This window comes from Papio anubis, chromosome 2 (genome assembly GCF_008728515.1).
Source record: "Papio anubis isolate 15944 chromosome 2, Panubis1.0, whole genome shotgun sequence".
NCBI classification, from domain to species: domain Eukaryota; kingdom Metazoa; phylum Chordata; class Mammalia; order Primates; family Cercopithecidae; genus Papio; species Papio anubis.
The window spans coordinates 89,101,816-89,126,386 of record NC_044977.1 but is presented as its reverse complement, the minus strand read 5'-3'; the positions used below and the strand labels follow the sequence as shown (position 1 = coordinate 89,126,386).

The 24,571-nt window shown below is 47.0% G+C and overlaps 1 protein-coding gene across 10 annotated transcripts in view; it reads right to left on the bottom strand.

Moving 5' to 3' along the window:
* DCAF1 (DDB1 and CUL4 associated factor 1) overlaps positions 1–23,757 on the bottom strand; it is a 107,000-nt gene extending 83,243 nt beyond the window's left edge. For 3 of the 10 annotated variants that reach the window (XR_004182157.1, XR_004182158.1, XM_031663310.1), the window contains exons 1-2: positions 23,669–23,757; positions 2,835–2,952 (exon numbers count right to left, since the gene is read on the bottom strand). Coding sequence is in view for 7 of the 10 variants with exons in the window: in XM_031663310.1 (XP_031519170.1) it covers positions 2,835–2,944 (110 nt within the window). In the remaining 3 variants the exon portion in view is untranslated. Of the gene's footprint in view, positions 1–2,834; positions 2,953–9,243; positions 9,269–15,955; positions 16,003–18,423; positions 18,588–20,513; positions 20,558–23,668 lie in introns of those variants that run through there. The other 7 variants (XM_031663313.1, XM_031663317.1, XM_031663314.1 and 4 more) reach the window with 6 other exon arrangements.
* Between the last annotated feature and the right edge of the window lie 814 nt (positions 23,758–24,571).

Sequence of the window (24,571 nt, the reverse complement as noted above, 5' to 3'; positions counted from 1 at the left end):
AATTGTAAAATTCTTGAAAGCAGATACTATGTCTTTTTATTGGTGTCTCCTCAAATAATGATTTACCCACTACCTGGTACTTAATAACTGTGTGGCACATAATTTTATTGAAAAAAATCTGTTAAGGTAGAAAGAGAGAAAAGTAAAGGCTGGGTAGAGGTGCTCATGGGTTTTCTAAGGAGAAGGTCACTGGAACGTGGGAATCCTCAACATCCCATCCCCAATATCAGAGCTGTGAAAACAACTTTTTACACATTGATTTCTTACTTTTTATAGAGAAAGAACTACAATATTATAAAAGTAAGCCACATCATAAATGGCCTCATAGGCCACCCTAAAAACTTTACATTTTACCCTGTAGGAAAAAAGAAGCCAGAGAAGAATTATGAATGAAGGTAGGGAAATCATATTTGTGTATGAGAAAAAGGAATCTTTCAGCAAGGGGGAGGATGTATTAAAAGAAGGTAAACTGGAGACAAACTTATAAGGCACACTGCTTAATGGGCCAGTCCACATGAGCAATACCTAACGAAGGCCAGGCGCAATGGCTCACTCCTATAATCCCAGCACTTTGGGAGGCTGAGGTGGGCGGATCGCCTGAGGTCAGGAGTTCAAGACCAGCCTGGCCAACACGGCAAAACCCTGTCTCTAATAAAAAAAATACAGAAAAATTAGCCGAGCCTGGTGGCTCATGCCTGTAATTCCAGCTACTCCAAAGGCTGAGGCAGGAGAATCACTTGAACCTAGGAGGTGGGGGTTGCAGTGAGCCAAGATCGCACCACTGCCTGGGGCAGAGAGCAAGACTCTGTCTCAAAAAAAAAAATAAAAGTAAAAACAGGCTGGGCATAGTGGCTCACACCTGTAATCCCAGCACTTTGGGAGGCCAAGGCAATCAGGTCGCTTGAGGTCAGGAGTTTGAGAACAGCCTGGCCAACATGGCAAAACCCCACCTCTGCTAAAAATACAAAAATTAGCCGGCATCATGGCAGGCACCTGTAATCCCAGCTACTCAGGAGGTTGAGGCAGGGAGAATTCCTTGAACCCGGGAGGTGGAGGTTGTGGTAGCTGATATCGAGCCACTGCACTCCAGCCTAGGCAACAGAGTGAGACTCCATCGCCCCAAAAAATAAAAAATAAAAAAAAGTTTTTCAGTTTAAAATCATTTAGTTTAAAATTAAGTAGGGAATTAAAAAAAGTGTTAAGTTATGAATAAATGAGAAGGCACACAGAAATGAGGATGATAAGCTCAATTTTGGACATGGTCTGTTTCAGGTATCTGTGGAAGAGTCAAGTAGGCCAGCACGGTGGTTTCGCCTGTAATCCCACCACTTTAGGAGGCTGAGGCAGGAGGACTGCTTGAGCCCAGATGTTCAAGACCAGACTGGGTAACACAGGGAGACCCTCCCTCTACAAAAAATTTAAAAATTAGTCAGGTGTGGGGGTGCACACCTGTGGTCTCATCTAGTATGGAGTCTGAGGTAAGAATATGGCTGGAGCCCAGGAGATCAAGGCTGCAGTGAGCTGAGATTATGCTACTACAGCCGGGCAACAGAGTGAGATCCTGTCTCCAAAAAAACGGAGCCAGAAGAGCCAGGTAAAGATATATTCACCAGGACGGGCGCGGTGGCTCACACCTGTAATCCCAGCACTCTGGGAGGCCGAGGCAGGTGAATCACCTGAGCTCAGGAGTTCAAAACCAGGCTGGCCAACATGGTGAAACCCCGCCTCTACTAAAAATACAAAAAATTAGCCGGATGTGGTGGCGCGCACCTGTAATCCCAGTTACTCAGGAGGCTGAGGCAGAAGAATCGCTTGAACCCGGGAGGCGGAGGTTGCAGTGAGCCAAGATTGCACCACTGTACTCCAGCCCAGGAGACAGTGCGACACTCTGTCTCAAAAAAAAAAAAAGATACATTCACCAAACAGTTACAAAATGAGTCAAATTTTTTTTATTTTTATTTTTCTAATTTAAAAATAGGCCGGGCATGGTGGCTCACACCTGTAATCCCAGCACTTCGGCAGGCCAAGGTAGGTGGATCACCTGAGCTCAGGAGTTCAAGACCAGCCTGGCCAACATGGTGAAACCCTGCCTCTACTAAAAAGATACAAAACTTAGCTGGGCGTGGTGGCAGAGGCCTGTAATCCCAGCTACTCAGGAAGCTGAAGCAGGAGAATCGCTTTAACCCAGGAGGCGGAGGTTGCAGTGAGCCGATATCATGCCATTGCACTCTAGCCTGGGCAACAAGAGCGAAACTCTATAAAAAAAAAAAAAAAAAAAAGGCCAGGCGCGGCGCTCATGCCTGTAATCCCAGCACTCACTTTGGGAGGAGTCCAAGGCGGGTGGATCACTTAAGGTGAGGAGTTCAAGACCAGCCTGACCAACATGGTGAAACCCCGTCTCTACTAAAAAACAGAAAAATTAGCCGGGCATGGTGGTGGGAGCCTGTAATCCCAGCTACTCGGGAGACTGAGGCAGGAGAATCGCTTGAACCCGGGAGGCGGAGGTTGCAGTGAGCCGAGATCACGCCATTGTACTCCAGCCTGCGCAACAGAGCAGAACTCTGTCTCAAAAAAAAAAAAAAAAAAAAATTAAGAAAATTAAACAGCTTCAGGAAGTAGGGAAATCTGACTATATCTGAGGAAAGAAAAAAATTGATTTACAATTTACAGTCTAGGTGAAAATGTTCCTATGCTATTCTCCATACCAATTTTTGCTTCTTTTAAACTAGCTTGTGTGTGTGTGTGTGTGTGTGTATGTGTATGTATCAAGAAATCTAGCATATGAGTTGTGTGAGGTCTTTTATTAAACTAGGTTTTAAAAAAATTATTCATACCTGGTAAGGATAGGTACCATGTCCTGCCCACTGCCATGTTCCTTTTCCCACTGCTCCAGCAGGGTAGTGAGCTCAGCTTTGGAGTCCACATGTACCACTACTGTAGTCATGGCTTTGCCTAAGGAAGCAAAAAAAAAAATTAAAAAAACAACCAATAAGTGAACACAAGCAAATAAAAGTGAAGAAGGGGTAGAAAAGGGATGAGAAAGCAAGAGAAATAATTAAAAAGGGAAATTTAAATTTAACCCCTTGAAACCTTTGGATTTATTTGTGGTACAGCGGAAAACTCAGGATACTCATCAAGCCTAGATACCCATTCAGTCATGATGAACAAGTACTTTCACCTTTCTCAGCCTCAGCTTCAACTGTCAAATGAGGCAAGAAGCTGGATCAAAACAGTGACTCTTAACCTTTTGAGGAGCCCCTTTGAAAATCAGACAAAAGATATGGTACCTTTCCCTCATCAAAAATGCATTTACTGCCAGGCATGGTGGCTCACGCCTATAATCCCAGCACTCTGGGAGGCTGGGGCAGGTGGATCATCTGAGGTCAGGAGTTCGGGACCAGCCTGGCCAACATGGTGAAAACCTGTCTCCACTAAAAATACAAAAATTAGCTGGGCGTGGTGGCAGGTGACTGTAATCCCAACTACTTGGGAGGCTGAGGCAGGAGAATCACTTAAACTTAGGAGGCAGAGATTGCAGTGAGCCGAGATCACACCACTGCACTCCAGCTTGGGCGACAGAGCAAGACTGTCTCAAAAAGAAAAAAAAAAAATAGATTTACCTAATGCCTACCTGTTATACAAAAATCCGAGGCCTAGATCTCTGAGGTTTGTGCTTACATTTTTTTAAGTACAAAATGTGGCTAAAACTACTCCTAAAAATATTTTGATCGTTAGTTCTTTGAGGGAAGTTCTATCAAAGATAAACGGCACACTCCTGGTTTTTTTTGTTTTTTTTGTTTTGTTTTGTTTTTTGTTTTTGAGACAGAGTCTCACTCTGTCACCCAGGCTGGAGTGCAATGGCACAATCTCGGCTCACTGAAACCTCCACCTTCTGGGTTCAAGCAATTCTCCTGCCTCAGCTTCCCAAATAGCTGGGATTACAGGTGCCCGCCACCACACCTGGCTAATTTTTGTATATTTAGTAGGCAGGCAGTTTTACCACACTGGCCAGGCTAATCTCGAACTCTGTTTTATGTTTTTGTTTTTTTTTTTGAGACAGAGTTTCACTCTTATTGCCCAGGTTGGAGTGCAATGACATGATCTCGGCTCACTGCAACCTCCGCCTCCCGGGTTCAAGTGATTCTCCTGCCTCGGCCTCCCAAGTAGCTAGGATTACAGGCATGCGCCACCATGCTCAGCTAATTTTTGTATTTTTAGTAGAAACAGGGTTTCACCATGTTGGTCAGGCTGGTCTCGAACTCCTGACCTCAGGTGATCTGCCCACCTCAGCCTACCAAAGTGCTGGGATTATAGGCATGACCCACCATGCCCAGCTCTGTTAATTCTTAAGGAGGCCAATAAATGAAATGGACCCTATTGCCAGTATGAAAGTGGAGAAGGAACACTATAAACTCATTTATCCTTCAAGCTTCCTAACCTCTCTCACAGCTGATTTCCTGGAAAGAAGACGCTGGAAGAGAGGCAGAGGTTGGTTGGGTTGAGTCAAACTAGGAATGCAGAAGGGCAGGGAGCTGAGGTGGGCTTTGGAGGTCCAAATAAGACAACCACACGCAAGAGGCTTATCAGGGGATCCAAAAGGGATAAATGAGACACAAACATCTGACAGGTTATAGCATCAACTTCCTTATAAAAGTAGCCTTAAAATCAAAATGTCATATTCTGCCAAGCAAAATGTGTTATCTTCTCAGAAATAGCAACCATTCCATAAAAAGAGCTTCACATCAGAAAGGAATTACTAGCTGATCTAAAATGAACACTTCTAAAGATATCTATCATAAAACCAAATAAAATACATGTAAAAGATGATATCATTATTGCATTGCATTATTGCACTGCATTGTAAAACGTAAATAATATTTGTGTTTTCATCAAGTAGACGCAATTCCAGTAGTAGTGATTCATGTCACCTGGGTTACACATAACTCCAAAGGAAAGTATCTGCCCCACTCCCAAAACTGAACAAAATCAAAAAGTTTTTTGGTTTTTTTGTTTTTTTTTTTTTTCCTGTTTTGAGGTGGAGTTTCGCTCTGTCATCAGGCTGGAGCGCAGTGGTGCAATCTCGGCTCATTGCAACCTCCACCTGCTGGGTTCAAGTCATTTTCCTGCCTCAGCCTCCCGAGTAGCTGGGACTACAGGCTCGTGCCACCACATCCGGCTAATTTTTTGTATTTTTAGGAGAGACAGGGTTTCACCATGTTAGCCAGGATGGTCTCGATCTCCTGACCTCATGATCTGCCCGCCTCAGCCTCCCAAAGTGCTGGGGTTACAGCCGTGAAAACCATGTCTGACAGATTTTTTTTTTTTTTTTTAAGGGTCTCAGCACGGTCCTAGCTCACCGCAGCAGCCTCAACCACCTGGGTCAAGGGATCCTCTCACCTCAGCCTCCAGAGTAGCTGGGATTACAGTATGTGCTGCCGTGCCCAGCTTATTTTTATTTTTATGATTTGTTCAGGTGGGGTCTCACTATTGCCCAGGCTGGTCTCAAACTTCTGGCCTCAAGTGATCCTCCTGCCTCAGCTCCCCAAAGTGCTGAAACAACAAGCATGAGCCACCACACCCTGCCACATTTTCAGACTTTCTAACCAAAGTCACAAAAAGGAAATGCTGTAGGTGTGACAGACTAATATGGACTTCTGACTTCAACCTGAGAAAACTCAGGTTGCATATTTTACTGTCTACTAACTATATATACATTGTTATTTTATTTTTTTTGAGACAGCATCTTGCTCTGTCACCCAGGCTGGAGTGCAGTGGCACGATCTCGGCTCACTGCAACCTCCACCTCCCAGGTTCAAGCGATTCTTCTGCCTCAGCCTCCCAAGTAGCTGGGACTACAGGTGCACACTAGCACACCCAGCTAATTTTTGTATTTTTAGTAGAGACAGGATTTCACCACATTGGCCAGGCTGGTCTCGAACTCCTAACCTCATGATCCGCCCATCTTGGTTCCCAAAGTGCTGGGATTACAGGTGTGAGCCACTGTGCCCGGCCTTGATATATATATTTTTAAAACACATTCTTTTTTTTTTTTTTTTTTAAGACAGAGTCTCACTCTGTCACCAGGCTGGAGTGCAGTGGCGTAATCTCGGCTCACTATAACCTCCATATCTCAGATTCAAGCGATTCTCCCACCCCAGCCTCCCAAGTAGCTGGGATTACAGGCGCGCGCCACCACATCCAGCTAATTTGTGTATTTTTAGTAGAGACGGGGTTTCACCATGTTGGCCAGGCTGGTCTCGATCTCTTGACCTCATGATCCGCTCACCGCGGCCTCCCAAAGTGCTGGGATTATAGGCGTGAGCCACTGCACCCAGCCAAAACAAACTTTTTATTTGGAGTAATTTTAGATTCACAGAAAAGCTGCAAAGATAACAGTGTTCCCGCATACCTCTCACCCAGTTCAGTTTTCGCTAACGTTACCATCTTATAGTGGTACACTGTCAAAATTAAGAAACCAGCATTGTTACATTATTAACTAAGCTCCAGACCTGATCCAGATTTCACCATTTTTCAAATCATGTGCTTTGTTCCACGATCTCATCTAGGATACACTGCATTCAGCTGTCTTGTCTATCTAGTGTCCTCTGGTCTATGATGGATAGTTTGGGGGCTTGTCTTTGTTTTACATGACCTTGACAATCCTGAAGAGTACTAGCCAGGCTGGTAGAATGTGGCAACAATTTAACCAATTCTTTCTTTCTCCTCTCTTTCCTCTCTCCTCTTTCTCTGTCTCTCTCCTCTCTTTCTCTCTCCTCTCTCTTTTTTTCTTTTTTAAAGACGGGGTCTCCCTGCCATGTTGCCTAGGCTGGTCTTGAACTCCTGGGCTCAAGCAATATTCCTGCCTCAGCCTCCCAAAGTGCTAGGATTACAGGGATGAACCACCATGCCCAGCCTATCAAATTTTTTTTTTTTTTTTTTTTTTTTTTTTGGAGATGGAGTCTCGCTCTGTCGCCCAGGCTGGAGTGCAGAGGTGTGAACTTGGCTCACTGCAACCTCCCCCTCCCAGGTTCCAGCGATTCTCCTACCTCAGCTTCCCGAGTAGCTGGGACTACAGGCATGTGCCACCACGCCCAGCTAATTTTTGTATTTTTAGTAGAGACGGGGCTTTACCATGTTGGCCAGGCTGGTCTTGAACTCCTGACCTCAGGCAATCCGCCTGCCTCGGCATCCCAAAATGCTGGCATTACAGGCGTAAGCCACTGAACCAGGCCTACCAAACATTTAAAGAAGAATTAACACCAATCCTTCTCAAACTTCTCCAAAACCTGACAAGGAAAGACACTTCCTAATTCATCCATGAAGCCATCATCACTGACATCAAAGCCAAATAAAGATATCACAAGAAAAGAAAGCCACAGCCGGATATCCTTTATGACCGTACACATAAAAATCCTCAACAAAATACTAGCAAACAGAATCCAACAGTGTATTAAGAAAATTAAGGCCAGGCACATGGCTCATGCCTATAATCCCAGCACTTTGGGAGGCCAAAGCAGGTGGATCATCAGGTCAGGAGTTCAAGACCAACCTGGTCAACATGGTGAAACCCTGTCTCTACTAAAAATACAAAAGTTAGGACTGGCATGGTGGCTCACGCCAGCAGTTTGGGAGGTCAAGGCGGGCAGAACACCTGAGTTCAGGAGTTCCAGACCACCCTGGCCAACATGCTGAAACCCTATCTCTACTAAAAACACAAAAATTAGCCAGACATGGTGGCATGCGCCTGTAATCCCAGCTACTTGGAAGGCTGAGGCAGGAGAATCGCTTGAACCCAGGAGACAGAGGTTGCAGTGAGCCAAGATCGCACCACTGCACTCCAGCCTCGGTGACAGAGCGAGACTTCGTCAAAAAAAAAAAAAATTATCCGGGGGTGGTGGTGCGCGCCTGTCATCCCGGCTACTCAGGAGGCTGAGGCAGAATTGCTTGAACCTGGGAGGCGGAGGTTGCAGTGAGCCGAGATCATGCCACTGCACCCCAGCCTGGGCAACAGAGCGAGACTCCATCTCGCCGCAGGGGGCGGGGGGGAAGGTAACGCTCAATAAACTAGGAACAGAAGAGACCTCTTACAACATGATAAAGGGGATTATGAACAACCCACAACTAACATTATACTCAATGATGAAAGACTGAAAGCTTTGCCCCAAAAATCAGAAACAAGACAAGAATGTCTGCCTTTGCTACTTCTATTAAAACACTGTACTGGAGTCCTCGGCCTGGCGTGGTGACTCACACCTGTAATCTCGGCACTTTGGGAGGCCGAGGCAGGCATCACTTGAGACTAGGAGTTTGAGACCAGCCTGGCCAACATGGTGAAATCTCGTTTCCAATAAAAATATAAAATTAGCAGGGCATGATGGGGCACACCTGTAATCCCAGATATTCATGAGGCCGAGGCATGAGAATTGCTTGAACTGAAGAGGCAGACATTGCAATGAGCCACAATTGTGCCACTGCAGTCCGGCCTGGGTGACAGAGTGAGACTCCATCTCAAAAAACAAAACAAAAAAACTACACTCTACTAGGGTCCTAGCCAGAGCAATTAGGCAAGAAAAAGAAATATAGGCTGGGCACGGTGGCTCATGCCTGTAATCTCAGAACTTTGGAAGGCCGAAGCGGGAGGATCATGAGGTCAGGAGTTCAAGATCAGCCTGGCCAACATGGTGAAACCCCGTCTATACTAAAAATACAAAAATTAGCTGGGCATGGTGGTGTGCACCTGTAATTCCCAGCTACAGGGGAGACTGAGGCAGGAGAATGGCTTGAAACCAGGAGCGGACGGAGGTTGCAGTGAGCCGAGATTGCACCACTGCAATCCAGCCCAGGTGACAGGCAAGACTCCGTCTCAAAAGAAAAAAAAAAGTCTGTATGTGTCTCTCTCTCTGTGTGTGTGTGTGTGTGTGTGTGTGTGTGTGTGTGTGTGTGTGTGTGTGTATGGTATCCAAGTGGAAAAGAAAGAAGTAAAATTATCTTTATTCCCAGATGACATAATCCATATATAGAAAATCCTGAAGAATCCACATAAAAATTATTAGAATAAATGAATTCAGCAAAGTTGTAGGGTACAAGAGCAACACGCAAAAATCAGTTGTACTGCTAAACAGTAGCCAAGAACAGTATGAAAGTAAATAAAGAGAACAATTTCATTTACAATAGCACCAAAAATATACAAAATAGAAACAAATTTAATTTAAAAGGCACAAGGCCGGGAAGGGTGGCTCACACCTGTTAATCCCAGAACTTTAGGAGGCCAAGGTGGGTGGATTGCTTGAGCTCAGGAATTCAAGTCCAGCTGGGGCAACATGGCAAAACCTAGTCTTTACAAAAAAGGCAAAAAATTAGCCAGGCATGGTATGAAACTGTACAAGGTGTGCACCTGTACTCCCAGCTACTTGGCAGGCTGAGGTGGGAGAACCACCTGAGCCCAGAAAGTTGAGGCTGCAGTGAGCCAAGATCATACCACTGCACTCTAGCATGGAAGACACAGTGGGACCCTGTCTCGACAACAAAAAAGGCACAAACACAAGACTTGTATACTGAAAACTACAAAACATTGCTGGAGTCAATTCATGATGACCTAAATTTTAAATAACCTAAATAAACAAAAAAGATATCCTGTGTTCACGGATTAGAAAGCTTAGTATCAAGATGGTAATACACTCCAACGTGGTCTACAAATTAAATGCAATCGCTATCAAAATCCCAGTGACAGATCAGACTTGGTGGCTCACGCTTGTAATCCCAGCACTTTGGGACGCCAAGGCAGGTGGATCATGAGGTCAAGAGATTGAGACCATTCTGGGCAATATGGTGAAACCCCATCTCTACTAAAAATACAAAAATTAGCTGGGTGTGTTGGCAGGCACCTGTAATCCCAGCTACTCGGGAGGCTGAGGCAGGAGAATCACTTGAACCCAGGAGACAGAGGCTGCAGTGAACCAAGATTGCGTCACTGCACTCCAGCAAAGCAACAGACTGAGACTCCGTCTCAAAAAAAAAAAAAAAAAAGTTGGAAAAATCACACTTCTGGTTTCAAAACTTGCTACAAAACTATAGTAAATGGAACAGCATGGCACTGACATAAGGATCAACGTATAGACAAACACAATAGAATTGATAATCCAGCAATAAGCACTCACATTTATGATCAATTTTCAATAAGCGTACCAAGACCATTCAATAGGAAAAAAGTATTTTCTTGTTTTTTGTTTTTTTTTTTTTTTTGAGACGGAGTCTCGCCAGGTTCCCAGGCTAGAGTGCAGTGGCCTGATCTCGCTCACTGCAACTCCACCTCCTGGTTCAATGCCATTCTCCCGGGCCTCAGCTCCCAAGTAGCTGGGACTACAGGCTTCCGCCACCACGCCCAGCTAGTTTTGTATTTTTAGTAGACGGGTTCACCATGTTAGCCAGATAGTCTCCGACTCCTGACCTCGCGGATCCGGCCTCGCCCGGGCCTCCCAAAGTGCTGGGATTACAGGCTTGCCGCACCGCCTCGGCCTTTTTTTTCTTTTTCTTTTTTTCTGAGACAGAGTCTTGCTCTGTCAGCCCAGGCTAGGGTGCAGTGGCCGGATCTCAGCTCACTGCAAGCTCCGGGCCCCTGGTTTACTTATCTCTTCTGCCTCAGCCTCCGAAGGACTACAGGCCTCGCCACCCCATCCCCGGGCTACTTTTTGTATTTTTAGTAGAGAGGGTTTCACCTGTTAGGCCAGGATGGTCTCACCTCCTGACTCGGGCGATCCCATCTCGCCTCCCAAAGTTGGGATTACAGGCTTGAGCCACCGCTACCGGGTTGGAAAAAAAGCATTTTCAATAAGTAGTGCTGCCCGGGCACAGTGGCTCACGCCTGTAATTCCAGCACTTTGGGAGACCGAGACAGGCAGATCACTTGAGCAGGAGTTCCAGACCAGACTGGCCAACATGGTGAAACTCCATCTCTACTAAAATACAAAAATTAGCTGGGGGATGGTGGCGCACGTGTAACCCCAGCTACTCAGGGGGCTGAGGCAGAACTGCTTGAAGCCAGGAGGCGGAGGTTGTGGTGAGCCGAGATACAGCCACTGCCCTCCAGCCTGGGCGACAGAGCGAGACTCTGCCCCCCCCCAAAAAAAAAAAAAAAAAAGTACTGATGAGGCTGGGCGCGGTGGCTCACGTCTGTAATCCCAGCATTGTGGGAGGCCGAGGTGGGCAGATCAGGAGGTCAGGAAATCGAGACCATCCTGGCCAACATGGTGAAACCCCATCTCTACTAAAATACAAAAAATTAGTCAGGTGTGGTGGCACACGCCTGTAGTCCCAGCTACTAGGGGGGCTGAGGGAGGGGAATCGCTTGAACCTGGGAGGCAGAGGTTGCAGTGAGCTGAGACTGTGCCACTGGACTCCAGTCTGGTGACAGAGCAAGACTCGTCTTAAAAAAAAAAGCTCGGGCTTAGGGTCACTGTAATCCCAGCACTTTGGGAGGCCGAGGCGGGCGGATCACAAGGCCGTGAGATCGTAAACCATGGTGAAACCCCGCCTCTACTCAAAAAAAATAGAAAAAATTAGGCCGGGCGCTGCATGGCGCCGCAGTAGTCCCAGCTACTCAGGAGGCTGAGGCCGAGAATGGCGTGAACCCGGAGGCGAGCTGCAGTGAGCCGAGATTGCCCCACTGCACTCCAGCCTGGGCGACAGGAGCTTAGACCCGCCTCAAAAAAAAAAAAAAAAAAAAAAAAGTAGTGCTGAGACAATTGGATATTATCACACAAAACAGTGAAGTTGGATCTTTGCCTCACAGTATACGCAAAAATGGGCCAAGTGCTTTGGCTCATGCCTATAATCCAACACTTTAGCCAGATCACCTGAGGTTAGGAGTTTGAGACAAGCACGGCCAACAAGTTGAAACCCATCTATACTAAAAATACAAAAAATAGCCCGGCATGGTGGCGGGCACCTGTAATCCCAGCTACTCAGGAGGCTGAGACAGGAGAATCACTTGAACTCGGAGGGGACAGAGGTTGCCCACTGCGCACCAACCTGGGCAAAAGGGTGAGACTCCGTCTTAAAAAAAAAAAAAAAAAAACCGGCCAAAAAACACATGAAAGACACTCAACATCAGTCATTAAGGAACTGCAAATCAAAACCACAATGAGCTATCACCTCTCACCTACTAAGATGACTATAGTTTAAGAAATGAGAAAATATAAGCATTGGCAAGCATGTGAAGAAACTGGAACACATATTGCTGGTAGAAATGTAAAAGAGTATAGTAGTTATAAAAAATAGTTTGGGACTCTCTCAAAAAGCTGTAGGGTTTTTTTTTTAAGTCACATGTAGAATTACTATACGACCCAGCAATTTCACTACTAGATATATACCCAAAAGAACTGAAAACAGGGTTGGGTGTGGTGGCTCACACCTGTAATCCCAGCACTTTGGGAGGCTGAGGCAGGCAGATTACCTAAGGTCAGGAGTTTGAGACCAGCCTCACCAACATGAAAAAACTCCATCTCTACTAAAAACACAAAATTATCTCGGCATGGTGGCACATGCCTGTAATCCCAGCTACTGGGGAGGCTGAGGCAGGAGAATCACTTGAACCCAGGAGACAGAGGCTGCAGTGAGCCAAGGTCACACCACTGCACTCCAGCCTGGGCTACGAAGGCAAAACTCCATCTCAGGAAAAAAAAAAGAGGGGGAATTCAAACAAAGACTTATACACAAATGTTCAGGGTAGCATTATTCACAATAGCCAAAAAGTAGAAACAACCTAAAAAGTCCATCACCAGATGAACAGATAAACAAAATGTGGTATATTCATACAATGGAATATTCAGCCATAGAAATGAATGAAGTAGTAACATGCTATAGATGTGGAAAAACCTTGAAAACAGTAAGTGAAAGAAACTAGACACAAAAGGGCACATATTGTATGATTCTATTAATATAAAACACTGAAGGCTGGGCGCGGTGGCTCACACCTCTAACCCCAGCACTTTTGGAGGTCAAGGTGAGTGGATCACGAGGTCTGGAGTTCGAGACCAGCCTAGTCAAGATGATGAAACCTCATCTCTACTAAAAGTACAAAAATAAGCCAGGCGTGGTGGTGCGCGCCTGTAGTGCCAGCTACTCAGGAGGCTGAGGCAGAAGCATCGCTTGAACCCGGGAGGCGGAGGTTGCAGTGAGCCAAGATCACGCTGCTGCACTCCAGCCTGGGCGACAGAGAGAGATTCCGTCTCATTAAAAAAAAAAAACAAAAAAACAAAAAAACCTTGAAATAGGTATACCAATATACAGAAAGCTAACTAGTAGTTGCCAAGGGCTTGAAGAAGGGGGTAAATGGGTAGTGACTGCTAAACGGGTATGAGGTTTCCTTTTAAGGTGATAAAAACATTCTAGAACTAGAAAGATAACAGTTGCACAACACTGTGAATCTACAAATGCCACTGATTTGTACACTTCAAAATGGGCAGTGGTTAATTTTATGCTATGTAAATATACCACAAATTTTTAATGAGAAAAGAATTGATCCAGAAGAGACTGCTTCTTAGATAACTTAAGCAGTTAGCTTACTAGAGCACATAAAGACATGATTTTTAAAAAAAAACACTACCTCTAATAAAGATGAATTCAAGGGCATTAAAACACTAAAATTTTATATTTTTTAAATTTTTTAATTTTTATTATTTTGTAGAGACAGGGTCTCGCTATGTTGCCCAGGCTGGTCTCAAGTTGCTGGGCTCAAGCAATCCTCTCCACTTGGCCTTCCAAATTACTAGGATTGTACACATGAGCCACCATGCCTGGTCTAAAACACTAAAATTTTAGAGTTCAACTTAGAAACATATACATATATACTTCTGGTATCATTTTCAGAACTTCCAACTAATCTATGCCTGAAGATAATTATAACTTTGGGAATAAGGCCAGGCGTGGTGGCTCACGCCTGTAATCCCAGCACTTTGGGAGGCTGAGGTGCGGATCACAAGGTCAGGAGATCGAGATCATCCTAGCTAACATGGTGAAACCCCGTCTCTACTAAAAATACAAAAAATTAGCCGGGCGTGGTGGCAAGAGCCTGTAGTCCCAGCTACTCAGGAGGCTGAGGCAGGAGAATGGCATGAACCCAGGAGGCAGAGCTTGCAGTGAGCCGAGATTGCAACACTGTACTCCAGCCCGGGTGACAGAGCGAGACTCCGTCTCAAAAAAAAAAAAAAAACCTTTGGTGGGAATAACCATTTGCCCAAGGAAAATATAAACCTTAGTGAGACCTTGTCTCTATTATTTAAAAAAATAATAAAAAATAGACCAGGCGTGGTGGCTCATGCCTGTAATCCCTGCACTTTGGGAGGTCGATGTGGGTGGATCATCTGAGGTCAGGAGTTCGAGACCAGTCTGGCCAACATGATGAAACCCCGTCTCTACTAAAAATACAAAAAATTAGCCAGACATGGTGGCAGGCGCCTGTAATCCCAGCTACTCGGGAGGCTGAGGCAGGAGAATCGCTTGAACCCGGGAGGCAGAAGTTGCAGTGAGCCGAGATCGCACCACTGCACTCCAGCCTGGGCGACAAGAGCAAAACTCCATCTCAAAAAAATATTAATAATAATAAAGAATAAAAAAATATAAAGGCAAGGCGTGGTGGCTCACACTTGTAATGCCAGCACTTTGGGAGGCTGAGGTGGGAGGATCACTTGAGCCCAGGGGTTTGAGACCAACCTGGGTAACAGTGAGACCTTGTCTCTATTATTTAAATACATAAATAAAGGAAAATATAAACTTATAATAGACTTAATAATAGCAATGTGAATTAATTTAGTATCAATGAAAACAGTCAGCAACTGGGTGTGCTGGCTCACACTTGTAATCCCAGCACTCTGGAAAACCTAGGTGGGCAGATCACCTGAGCCCAGGAGTTTGAGACCAGCCTGGGCAACACATGATGAAATCCTGCCTCTATGAAAAAAATTTAAAAATTAGTAATAGTAGTACCTACTTCAATGTTTGTTTTTTGGTTTTGATTTTTTGTTTTGTGAGACGGAATCTCGCTCTGTTGCCCAGGTTGGAGTGCAGGGGCGCGATCTTGGCTCATTGCAACCTGTAGTTCCAGCTACTCAGGGAGGCTAAAGCTAGAGAACTGCTTAAGCCTAGGAGGTGTAGGTCACAGTGAGTCATGACTGCACCACTGTACTCCAGCCAGAGCAAAAGTGCGAGACCTTGTCTCAAGAAAAAAAAAAAAAAAAGGCTGGGCACAGTGGCTCATGCCTGTAATCCCAGCTCTTTGGGAGGCCAAGGCAGGCGGATCACCTGAGGTTGGGAGTTTGAGACCAGCCTGACCAACATGAAGAAACCCCGTCTCTACTAAAAACACAAACTTAGGCTGGGCACAATGGCTCACGCCTAGTAATCCCAGCACTTTGGGAGGCCAAAGCCGGTGGATCACAAGGTCAGGAATTCGAGACCAGCCTGGCCAACATAGTGAAACTGCGTCTCTACAAAAATACAAAAAAAATTAGCCGGGCATGGTGGCACGTGCCTGTAATCCCAGCTACTCGGGAGGCTGAGGCAGGAGAATCACTTGAACCCAGGAGGCAGAGGTTGTGGGGAGCCGAGATCGCACCACTACACTCCAGCTTGGGCAACAAGAGCAAAAAGACAGTCATCTTCACCTTGTTATGCCCAAGACAGTGAGGATGCATTACTCAAGTTCTTAAGTGAGTTATTTAAGTGCTATGAAGAAATGATGGTCTGTCCAATGGTGACACGATAGTTACCAATTAGTGAATATCTAGTATGGAACAGACATTGAGTAAGTAATTTACTATACTTACATTATTCTGAATTTTCACAACCATCCTACCCTTTTTTACACATGAGGAAACAAGCTCCGAGAGGTCCCCAAGACCAGCTAGTACTAGGTAGAAAAAGTATTTCAAGGATTCAAATCCCAATTCTGCTGACATACCTGTGAAGTCTTGGTTATTTAACTTCTCCAAATCTCAATTTCCTTATCTGTAAGATGGAAACAGTTGTTGTGCGGGGTTAAATGACAATATTGTCCCCATGGTGGGATAATACAAAGCCTCAAGAAATACTTATGTAAAATTTCCTTACCCTAACAAGTGTCTGCTAGCGTATTCCACAAAATAAATATATAGATACCACACACAAAAACAGAAAAAATATGGCATAATATTAACAATTGTTTGCCGGGCACAATGGCTCATGCCTGTAATCCTAGCACTTTGGGAGACTGAAGTGGGTGGATTACTTGAGGCCAAAGTTCAAGACCAGACTGGCCAAAATGGCAAATCCGCATCTCTACTAAAAATAAAAAAATTAGCCAGGCGTGGTAGCACACACCTGTAATCCCTAGCTACTCCAGAGGCTGAGGCATGAGAATCACTTGAACCTGGGAGGCGGAGGTTGCAGTGAGCCGAGATCATGCCACTGCACTCCAGCCTGGGCAACAGGGCAAGACTCCGTCTCAAAAAAAAAAAAAAAAATTAAAAACTTGCCAGGCACAGTGGCTCAAGCCTGTAATCCCAACACTTTGGGAGGCCAAGTCGGGAGGATTACTTGAGGTCAGTTGGGCAACATTTCGAGACACAGTCTACACAAAAATTTTAAAATTACCCAATCATGGTAGCCTGTGCCTGCAGTCCTAGTTACTCAGGAGGCTGAGGCAGCAGGCTCCTTTGAGTCCAGGAGTTAGAGGCTGCAATGAGTTATGATCACACTCGAGACCATCCTGGCTAACACACTGAAACCCTGTCTCTACAAAAAATTAGCCGGGCGTGATGTCAGGCGTCTGTAATCTCAGCTACTCAGGAGGCTGAGGCAGGAGAATGGCGTGAACCTCGGAGGCGGAGCTTGCAGTGAGCCGAGATCGCATCACTGCACTCCAGCCTGGGCGACAGAGCAAGACTCTGTCTCAAAAAAAAAAAAAAAAAAAAAGGGTTACGATCACACCACTGCACTCCAGCCTAGGCTACAGAGCAAGATCCTGTATCTAAAAAAAAACAGTCCAGGTGTAGTGGCTCGTGCCTGTAATTCCAACACTTTGGGAGGTTGACAAGGGAGGATCACTTGAGTTCCAGACCAGCCTGGGCAACACAGTAAGACTACTGTCTCTACAAAAAATAAATGAATAAAAATAAAAAATTTAAAAACTGTATAATAGGCAGAACAGTAAAACACTGTACTCAGCAACTACCCAAGAGGTACTGAGCAAAAAATGATTTCCCTACATTCCCCAAATTCTCTATTATCTCAACATCCAAAAATATACACCTACTCAAAAATGGGTAATGAATAACTGCTATATAGAAAACCCAAATGTTCACATCATTAAGAAAAATACTAAATCGATTCCTAAAGTCTACATATACACACATAAACATTAAAGGTAAACTCCAGTAAGCTGGAAAAAGAAAACGAAGGATATTACCAATTAACCTCTCATTCTGTACATTAACAATGCATTTTGAACAGGAAGATGCTACTAACATAAAAAATTAAAACGTGTAAAGACTAATTAAAAGGCTTCATCGAAAAAACAGGGTAAGGAAAAACCAAGACCAACATGACGTGGCCAAGGACAAGTCATTTCTGACTCAAAAATAACTAATACAAACACTCCAAAACTATTTCCTCAACAAATGGAAAACCAGAGCGCTGCCACTGCAGTTAAGAGGAAGCCAGACAGAAAACCGTCTAGGAAGTGAAGTTGTGAAGCAAACGCTTCTGAAACCCCAGTTGAAAACTACTATAACCCCCGGAAACAGACTCCCGGGAAGTTTGGCGGGCACTCTGAGGTTTGACTCCAGGCTGCGGGACCCGCACACCTCTTTCCAACCCTTCCCTTCTTCATGGGGATGAGAGGAGTGACCAGAAAGCTCCGCCCCCGTCGCAAGGTCCAAGAGCCGGGCGGGTGCAGGGAGAGGTGGCACGAGGCCGAGAGACTGGAGAGCCCGCCCAGGTGACTGGAGCTGGAGGTGGAGACACAGTCCGTGAAGGGGCCCGCCGTATAGTACGGAAGATGGAGCCCCCCAAGCCCGTACGGAACAGAGACTAGGAAGATTGGAAGGGAAAAGATGACAAGGGATATGACATGCGCCCCTCCCTCCAGGTAGGGGCGGACACACCCCGCCCCCCCACTCCGGGCGGAAGAGTTACTCTCGGGAAGCTTCTCGTGGGGAGTGGAGGATGAACGTGGAGGCCCCGCCCCCGGGACAAGAATCAGGAGGAGGAAAAGTCCTGTCAGGCCCCGGGCCCAGCCTCCCGGCTGACCGGCCCGCCCCCTCCCCGCCGGCGGCCCAAGCAGGTGCCGCCCCTCCCCCAGCCCGGCGCCCACTCTGCCGCCCGGCCAGCCACGCGCCCTGCTTCCTCGCGCCCCTCCCGTAGAGTCGCCTCCCTCCATTTCCCACTCACCGTCCGAGGCGGCTCCGCCACTGCCCCCGCGCGACCCCGCCAGTGGCCACAGTTCACACACACAGCCTCAGGTCCCGCACTCACTCTTCACTCACATACACACACAGCGCGACCACGGCTCCACAGCGGCCCACATATTATGCGTCACTCGCGCGCTACGTGCACCGCGCGCGCGGGCGCGCGCGCCTACTTGGCGCGAGGACAGTGAGCAAGGGGCGGGAGGAGAACGCCTGCACGATCCGAGGAAAATCGAAGAGCCCCGGGGACGCCTGGGAAATGAAGTTCCGCGTCTATGGGCGGGCCCACCAGTCCCAATTGACGCATGAGCTCTTCGCCCCGCGCATTGACTTCTGGATTTGTAGTTTTTTTGGATAAATGCGAACTGCTGAGTACTCATTGGCTGCTTCGGAAAGCGGAAGTGAAAAGTGAGGGAGTCAATCCTTCCAAGACGGTACTATAATCGCCTGATGCTTTAGTGTCTTGTTCTGACCTGTGTGCGCAAAGAGCCTCTGTTTTATTCGGCTATTTGCCTCATTTTACCTAGAACATACCGTGATCTAAGAAAATATTTTCTCATAAACATATCAGAAATCACAGCACTCATTAAAACAGAAGGCACTAGTTGTTTTTTATGTGTTTGTTTTGTTTGTTTTGAGACAGAGCCTCGCTCTGTTGCCCAGGCTGGAGTGCAGTGACGATCTCAGCTCACTGCGACCTCCGCCTCCCGGGCTCAAACAGTCCTCCCACCTCAGCCTCCAGCTCAGACTACAGGTGCATGCCACGACACCCAGTTAATTTTTGTTTTTGTTTTTGTTTGTGTGTATTTGGTAGAGACATGGTTTCACCATATTGGCCAGTCTGGTCTCGAACTCCTGGGCTGAAGCGGTCCACCCACCGGGGCCTCCCAGCCTCTTTGTTCTCCGTCTTTTTGTTTTGTTTTGTTTTTTTTTTTTTGAGACAGAGCCTTGCTCTGTCACCCACGCTGGGGTGCAATGGCGCAATCACAGCTCACTACAGCCTCAACCTCCTGGGCTCGAGCTGTCTTCCCACTTCAGTCTCCCAAGTAGCTGGGACTACGGGTGTGCACCACCACACCCAGCTAATTTTTTAAAATTTTTGTAGAGACGGAGTCCCACTGTGTTGTTCAGGTTGGTCTTGAATTTCTAGGCTCAAGCGATTCTCCTGCCTCAGCCCCTCTAAGTGTTGGGATTACAGGTATGAGCCACTGCGCCCAGCCTCTCTTTTTGTTCAAGACCTAGCCTGTAGGAATCAATAGATACTTATTGCCAGGTATTATACGTGAGGCAGAGAAGTGAAAAATCAAAAGCTCATAGATTGAGGCAGGACTGACCTCACAGGTCACTTAATTCAATTTCTTCATGTTGTTGGGAAAAATGAGGCCCAGAGGGAGTGAGTGACTTGCCCAGCATCACACAACCAATTAACAGCAGAACCAGAAGACTCCTTACTCCGACCAGCGGTCCCTTTTGCGGGGCATAGAAGATAAACATGACTCCACATTTGAGGAGAATCTTGACCTGACAAGATCCTACCCAACCTTCAAGGCCTTACGCAGCTCATTATCTCTCTGGGAATGCTGAGCAAGTCTCCGTGCATTTCCATGAGTCTTCACGGACAATACTGTCACATGAACACAAGACACAGCAAGCCTGCTGCTATGCTCAGTGTTCCACAGCTAGTAAGGAACCTGAATCCTGGGTCCCTTGGTTTCACTCCCCACTAGATCCCATTTCCCTCTTTCCAGAAAAGAGACCATCCTCCTTCTCTTAAATGTGTACTCTACTGTGTGCTGGGAGTGCCACAGACATGTCACCTCTCTTCACTTCTTTCTCCTGCAACAACACACGGCTTTCTTCTCTGTGCTTCTGGAACTTTGCCTCTATCAGTAATGGCCACTACCATTTCTTTCAACTTTAGAGCATGCTGGGCTCTGAGCCAAGTGTTCTAGCCACACTCTCTCATTTAACCCTCACTACCCTGCCACACACACAGGGAAGATATGGTTAATCACCTTTACAGATGAGAAATCTGAACCCAGAGAGGTAGATCAAGGAATGGAACCCACATACCTTTCCTCCAGCACTCCTTCAGGTGACTTTCCTGGGCCATGAACCTAAAATGTATGGAGATGGGACATTTAAGCCTTAGATATCTCCCCTCTGTCTATGGTCTAGCCGGCCCAGTGATGACTTCTCCACTGGCTGGGGTCCTAAAAGGCAGAGCCCTTAAGGGAGCTCAAGGCCCAGCTCACCAGCTCCTGGCACTGCCTCAGCCTGCCACCAGATGGCACTGCTTCATTTCAGAAACTCAACCTGGTCAGCATGCTGTGGCTCACGCCTGTAATCCCAGTACTTTGAGAGGCTGAGAATCTCTTGATGCCAGGAGTTCAAGACCAGCCTGGGCAACATAGAGAGACACCCCCCACTCCACTGTCTCTACAAAATATCTTAAAAATTTGCCAGAAATGGTGGTGCATGTCTGTAGTCTCAGCTATTTATGAGGCTGACTTGGGAGGATTGCTAGCGCTTGGGAGGTTGAAGCTGCAGTGAGCTGTGATTGTGCCACTACACTCCAGCCTGGGTGACAGACAGAGACTCTATCTCAAAAAAAAATTTTTTTTATAATTTTTTTTTAAAAACAGAAACCCAGCCTGGGGTCCTGGGTTGGTGATGGGAGCAAGAAGCATTAAGAAGGGGCTTTGGAGAAGCCAGGGCCTAGGAGGCAGGGGAAGCAGAGCAGGAGACAAACAGGGCCTGTCCAGCAGCCACGCCCTCAGGATTCTGCACTCTTAACTCCTGCAGCCTCCTCTGCCCCTGCCAACACCTCCCCCTCCCCAACACACACACGGGCACACACCTGCAGGCACCTTCAAACACCTCCTTCCCACCTCTGGGAAGGGGAAGAGGGAGCACCCAGGCTTTCCCAACTGCTCACGCATTCCAAGTGTGCTTGGTGGCATATTTCACAGTTCAAGTATTACCCACATGTGCCAGATACACAAGCATGCACACTACACATTAGGCAACTAGTCCTCACAACAAATACTTCCACATCTAAGCATATGCACATACAAAGCTACAGACAATCCAGGCCCACACACCTGGCTTAGTTCTGGCACATGGGTCCTGCACCACTGGGAGGAGATTTATTGGCCTCTTTGGTAGGACATCTCTGGACTCCCTCTCACCTTGCTCTGCCTGTTCCACCCCCTGCTCCATGGTGTGCCCAAGAAAGAGGAAGCCCCATCTGAAAGAGTGAGGAGTGCTTTGGGGGCTGCCCAGCAGCAGAGAAAAGGCAAGAAGACCCCAACTCTGGCCCCAGGACCAAGGCCTACAGATAGGCATGCTCTACCTACTCCCACCTCCAAGCACGCCCACTCCCTGGCTAGGAAAATGGACAGCACCAAGCCCTCTGAGCTTCAAGCTTCTCCTTCATTCTCCTCCCTCTCCCACTCCCATCCTTCTGTGAGCTTTTCACTCCCACCACCTCCTTCTAGGCTTACCCAGGTGCTCCCACCAGCCCATCCTCACCCTGGTGCCCCCCCACAACTCCTGTGCTTCTTCCAGCAACTCCCTGGGGCTGAAAAGTGAGGCCAGCTGTCTCATATCCACCCCTGCTCTCCTGTTGGCTAGACAAGACTGCTACTGCAAGGGTCCAGGAGTGTCACAGGAGCTACCAATTAGAGGCTCAAGACTACCAGGCTTTGGGAACACCAGCCTGGACAAAGAGGAAATCCCAATCATTCACTGGGTACCCTGCTCCTGCCTGGTGGCCCCTATATCCCACCCCCATAAAATGAGGAGAGGGAACACCACAACATTTCCCAAAGGGTGTGTAATTATGTCTGATTACATCTACATCCACTACTCTCAATTTACAGAGAAAGAAACAGACTCCAAAGTCAACAACTTAAGTGCCGACATCAACCATTGGGCACAGGTAACAGGGAGATAAAAAAGCAAGCACACCTAGCCTCTTTTGCCTCAGGTTCCTGGGGTTGGAACTCCTTCCAGGAGGAAGAGTGGAGTCAACATTGGGATGAGAGTCTGTGTTGGCCTGGCCTCCAAGCTCTCAGAAGCCCCTGAATTTTTATTTACATATTTATTTTCAGATGGAGCCTCACTCTGTCCCCAGGCTGGAGTGCAGTGAAGCAATCTCGTCTCACCGCAACCTCTGCATCCTGGGTTCAAGTGATTCTCCTGCCTCAGCCTCCTGAGTAGGTGGGATTACAGGTGCCTGCCACAATGCCTGGCTAATTTTTGTATTTTTAGTAGAGATGGGATTTCACCGTGTTGGCCAGGCTGATCTCGAACTCCTGACCTCAAGTGATCCACCCACCTTGGCCTCTCAAACTGCTGGGATGACAGGTGTGAACCACTGTGCTCTGGCCACCCCTGGATTTTTTGAAAGACCATTCAACAGGATTCAGGGATCTCTGGCCTGACCCATTTGAAGGTACTCTGGAGACTGCTGGGGCAGACCCTCATGACGACTCAGGTCAGAAAGAGTTTACCACTCTATCAGTTCTTTCATTTTGGGAGGGCCTGTGCCTGGCACAGTGGCTCACACCTGTAATTCCAGCACTTAGGGAGGCTGAGATAGGAGGATTGTTGAGCCTAGGAGTTCAAGACCAACCTGAGCAACATAGTGAGACCCTGTCTCTATAAAAAATAATAAAAATAAAAATAATTCTTATGGCCAGGTGTGGTGGCTCACGCCATAATCCCAGCATTTTAGGGGGGCAAGGCAGGTGGATCACCTGAGGCCAAGAGTTCAAGACCAGCCTGGCCAACATGGCAAAACCCCATCTCTGCTAAAAAATTACAAAAATTAGCCAGGCGTGATGGTGCATGCCTGTAATCCCAGCTACTCAGGAGTCTGAGGCATGAGGATTGCTTGAACCCAGGAGCTGAGATCATGCCACTGCACTCCAGCCTAGGCAACAGAGCAAGATTCTGTCTTAAATAATAATAATAACAATAAAATTAATAATAATAATTTTTTAAATTAAAAAAAGAGAAGGCCTAGAGAAGAATGGCTTTGTCGAATGGGACAAATTCAGAGGTCAGACACTCACCCCACCACCCGAAGTAAATACCTCTACCATGGGCCTATCCCTCTTGGAGATGTTGCCAGATACAACCTGGGGTACCCAGTTAGGCCTGGGAGCCAAAATCACCAAGGAGGGGAGTTTCTAGGTATAGAGGGTGTCGTGGGTTCTTACCATGGGGAAGTTCTTCATCCCTTAGAGGTGGAGATGTCTCTCTATGAAAAGTCACATGATGTTCCTGAGGGGAGCCACCTCTGCCCTGCTCCTGCTTCACCAGGTCCAGGCTTCTCACAAGATAGCCTTTTGTGAAGTCACAAAGCTGGTTGCCTCCCCACAGGACCAGGGACCAGGACAACCAGGGACTAGTGGGCATGACTTTAGGGGAGAAAGGACTTCACAACAGCCTGTAGGCTCTGGAGAGGGGTGTGGAGTCTGGAGGGGCTCAGTGGACCAGCCTCAGGCTGTAGTGGGCAAGAAGGGTCATTGGAGACTCAGGATGGAATTAGTTTCTCATGTCTCAGTGATCACCAAAAGATGAGAACAGCTGGGGCCTGTGCCTGTATTCCTTGACCATTGTCCTGTCCCTTGAGACCCTAGGGCTGGAGGAGGACTCTTGCCCCTTTTGAATATATATAAGGGTCCTGATCACTGATGTTCTAGGTCATCCATGGAAAAAGGAGGTTAAGGCCCCTGAGCCAGGGACCAGATCTTCTCTCCTCAGTGCCATCCCTCTATGACCATCCACTTTCTTTTCTTTTCTTTTTTTTTTGAGATGGAGTTTCACTCTTGTCCCTCAGGCTGGAGTGCAGTGGCATGATCTTGGCTCACTGCGATGTGCACCTCCCGAGTTCAAGCGATTTTCATGCCTCAGCCTCCCGAGTAGCTGAGATTACAGGTGCCTGCCACCACACCTGGCTAATTTTTGTATTTTTAGTAGGGACGGGGTTTCATCATGTTGGCCAGGCTGGTGTCGAACTCCTGACCTCAAATGATCCACCTGCCTTGGCCTCCCAAAATGCTGGGATTACAGGCATGAGCCACTGCACCTGGCCTGACCATCCATTTTCTACCTGTTTC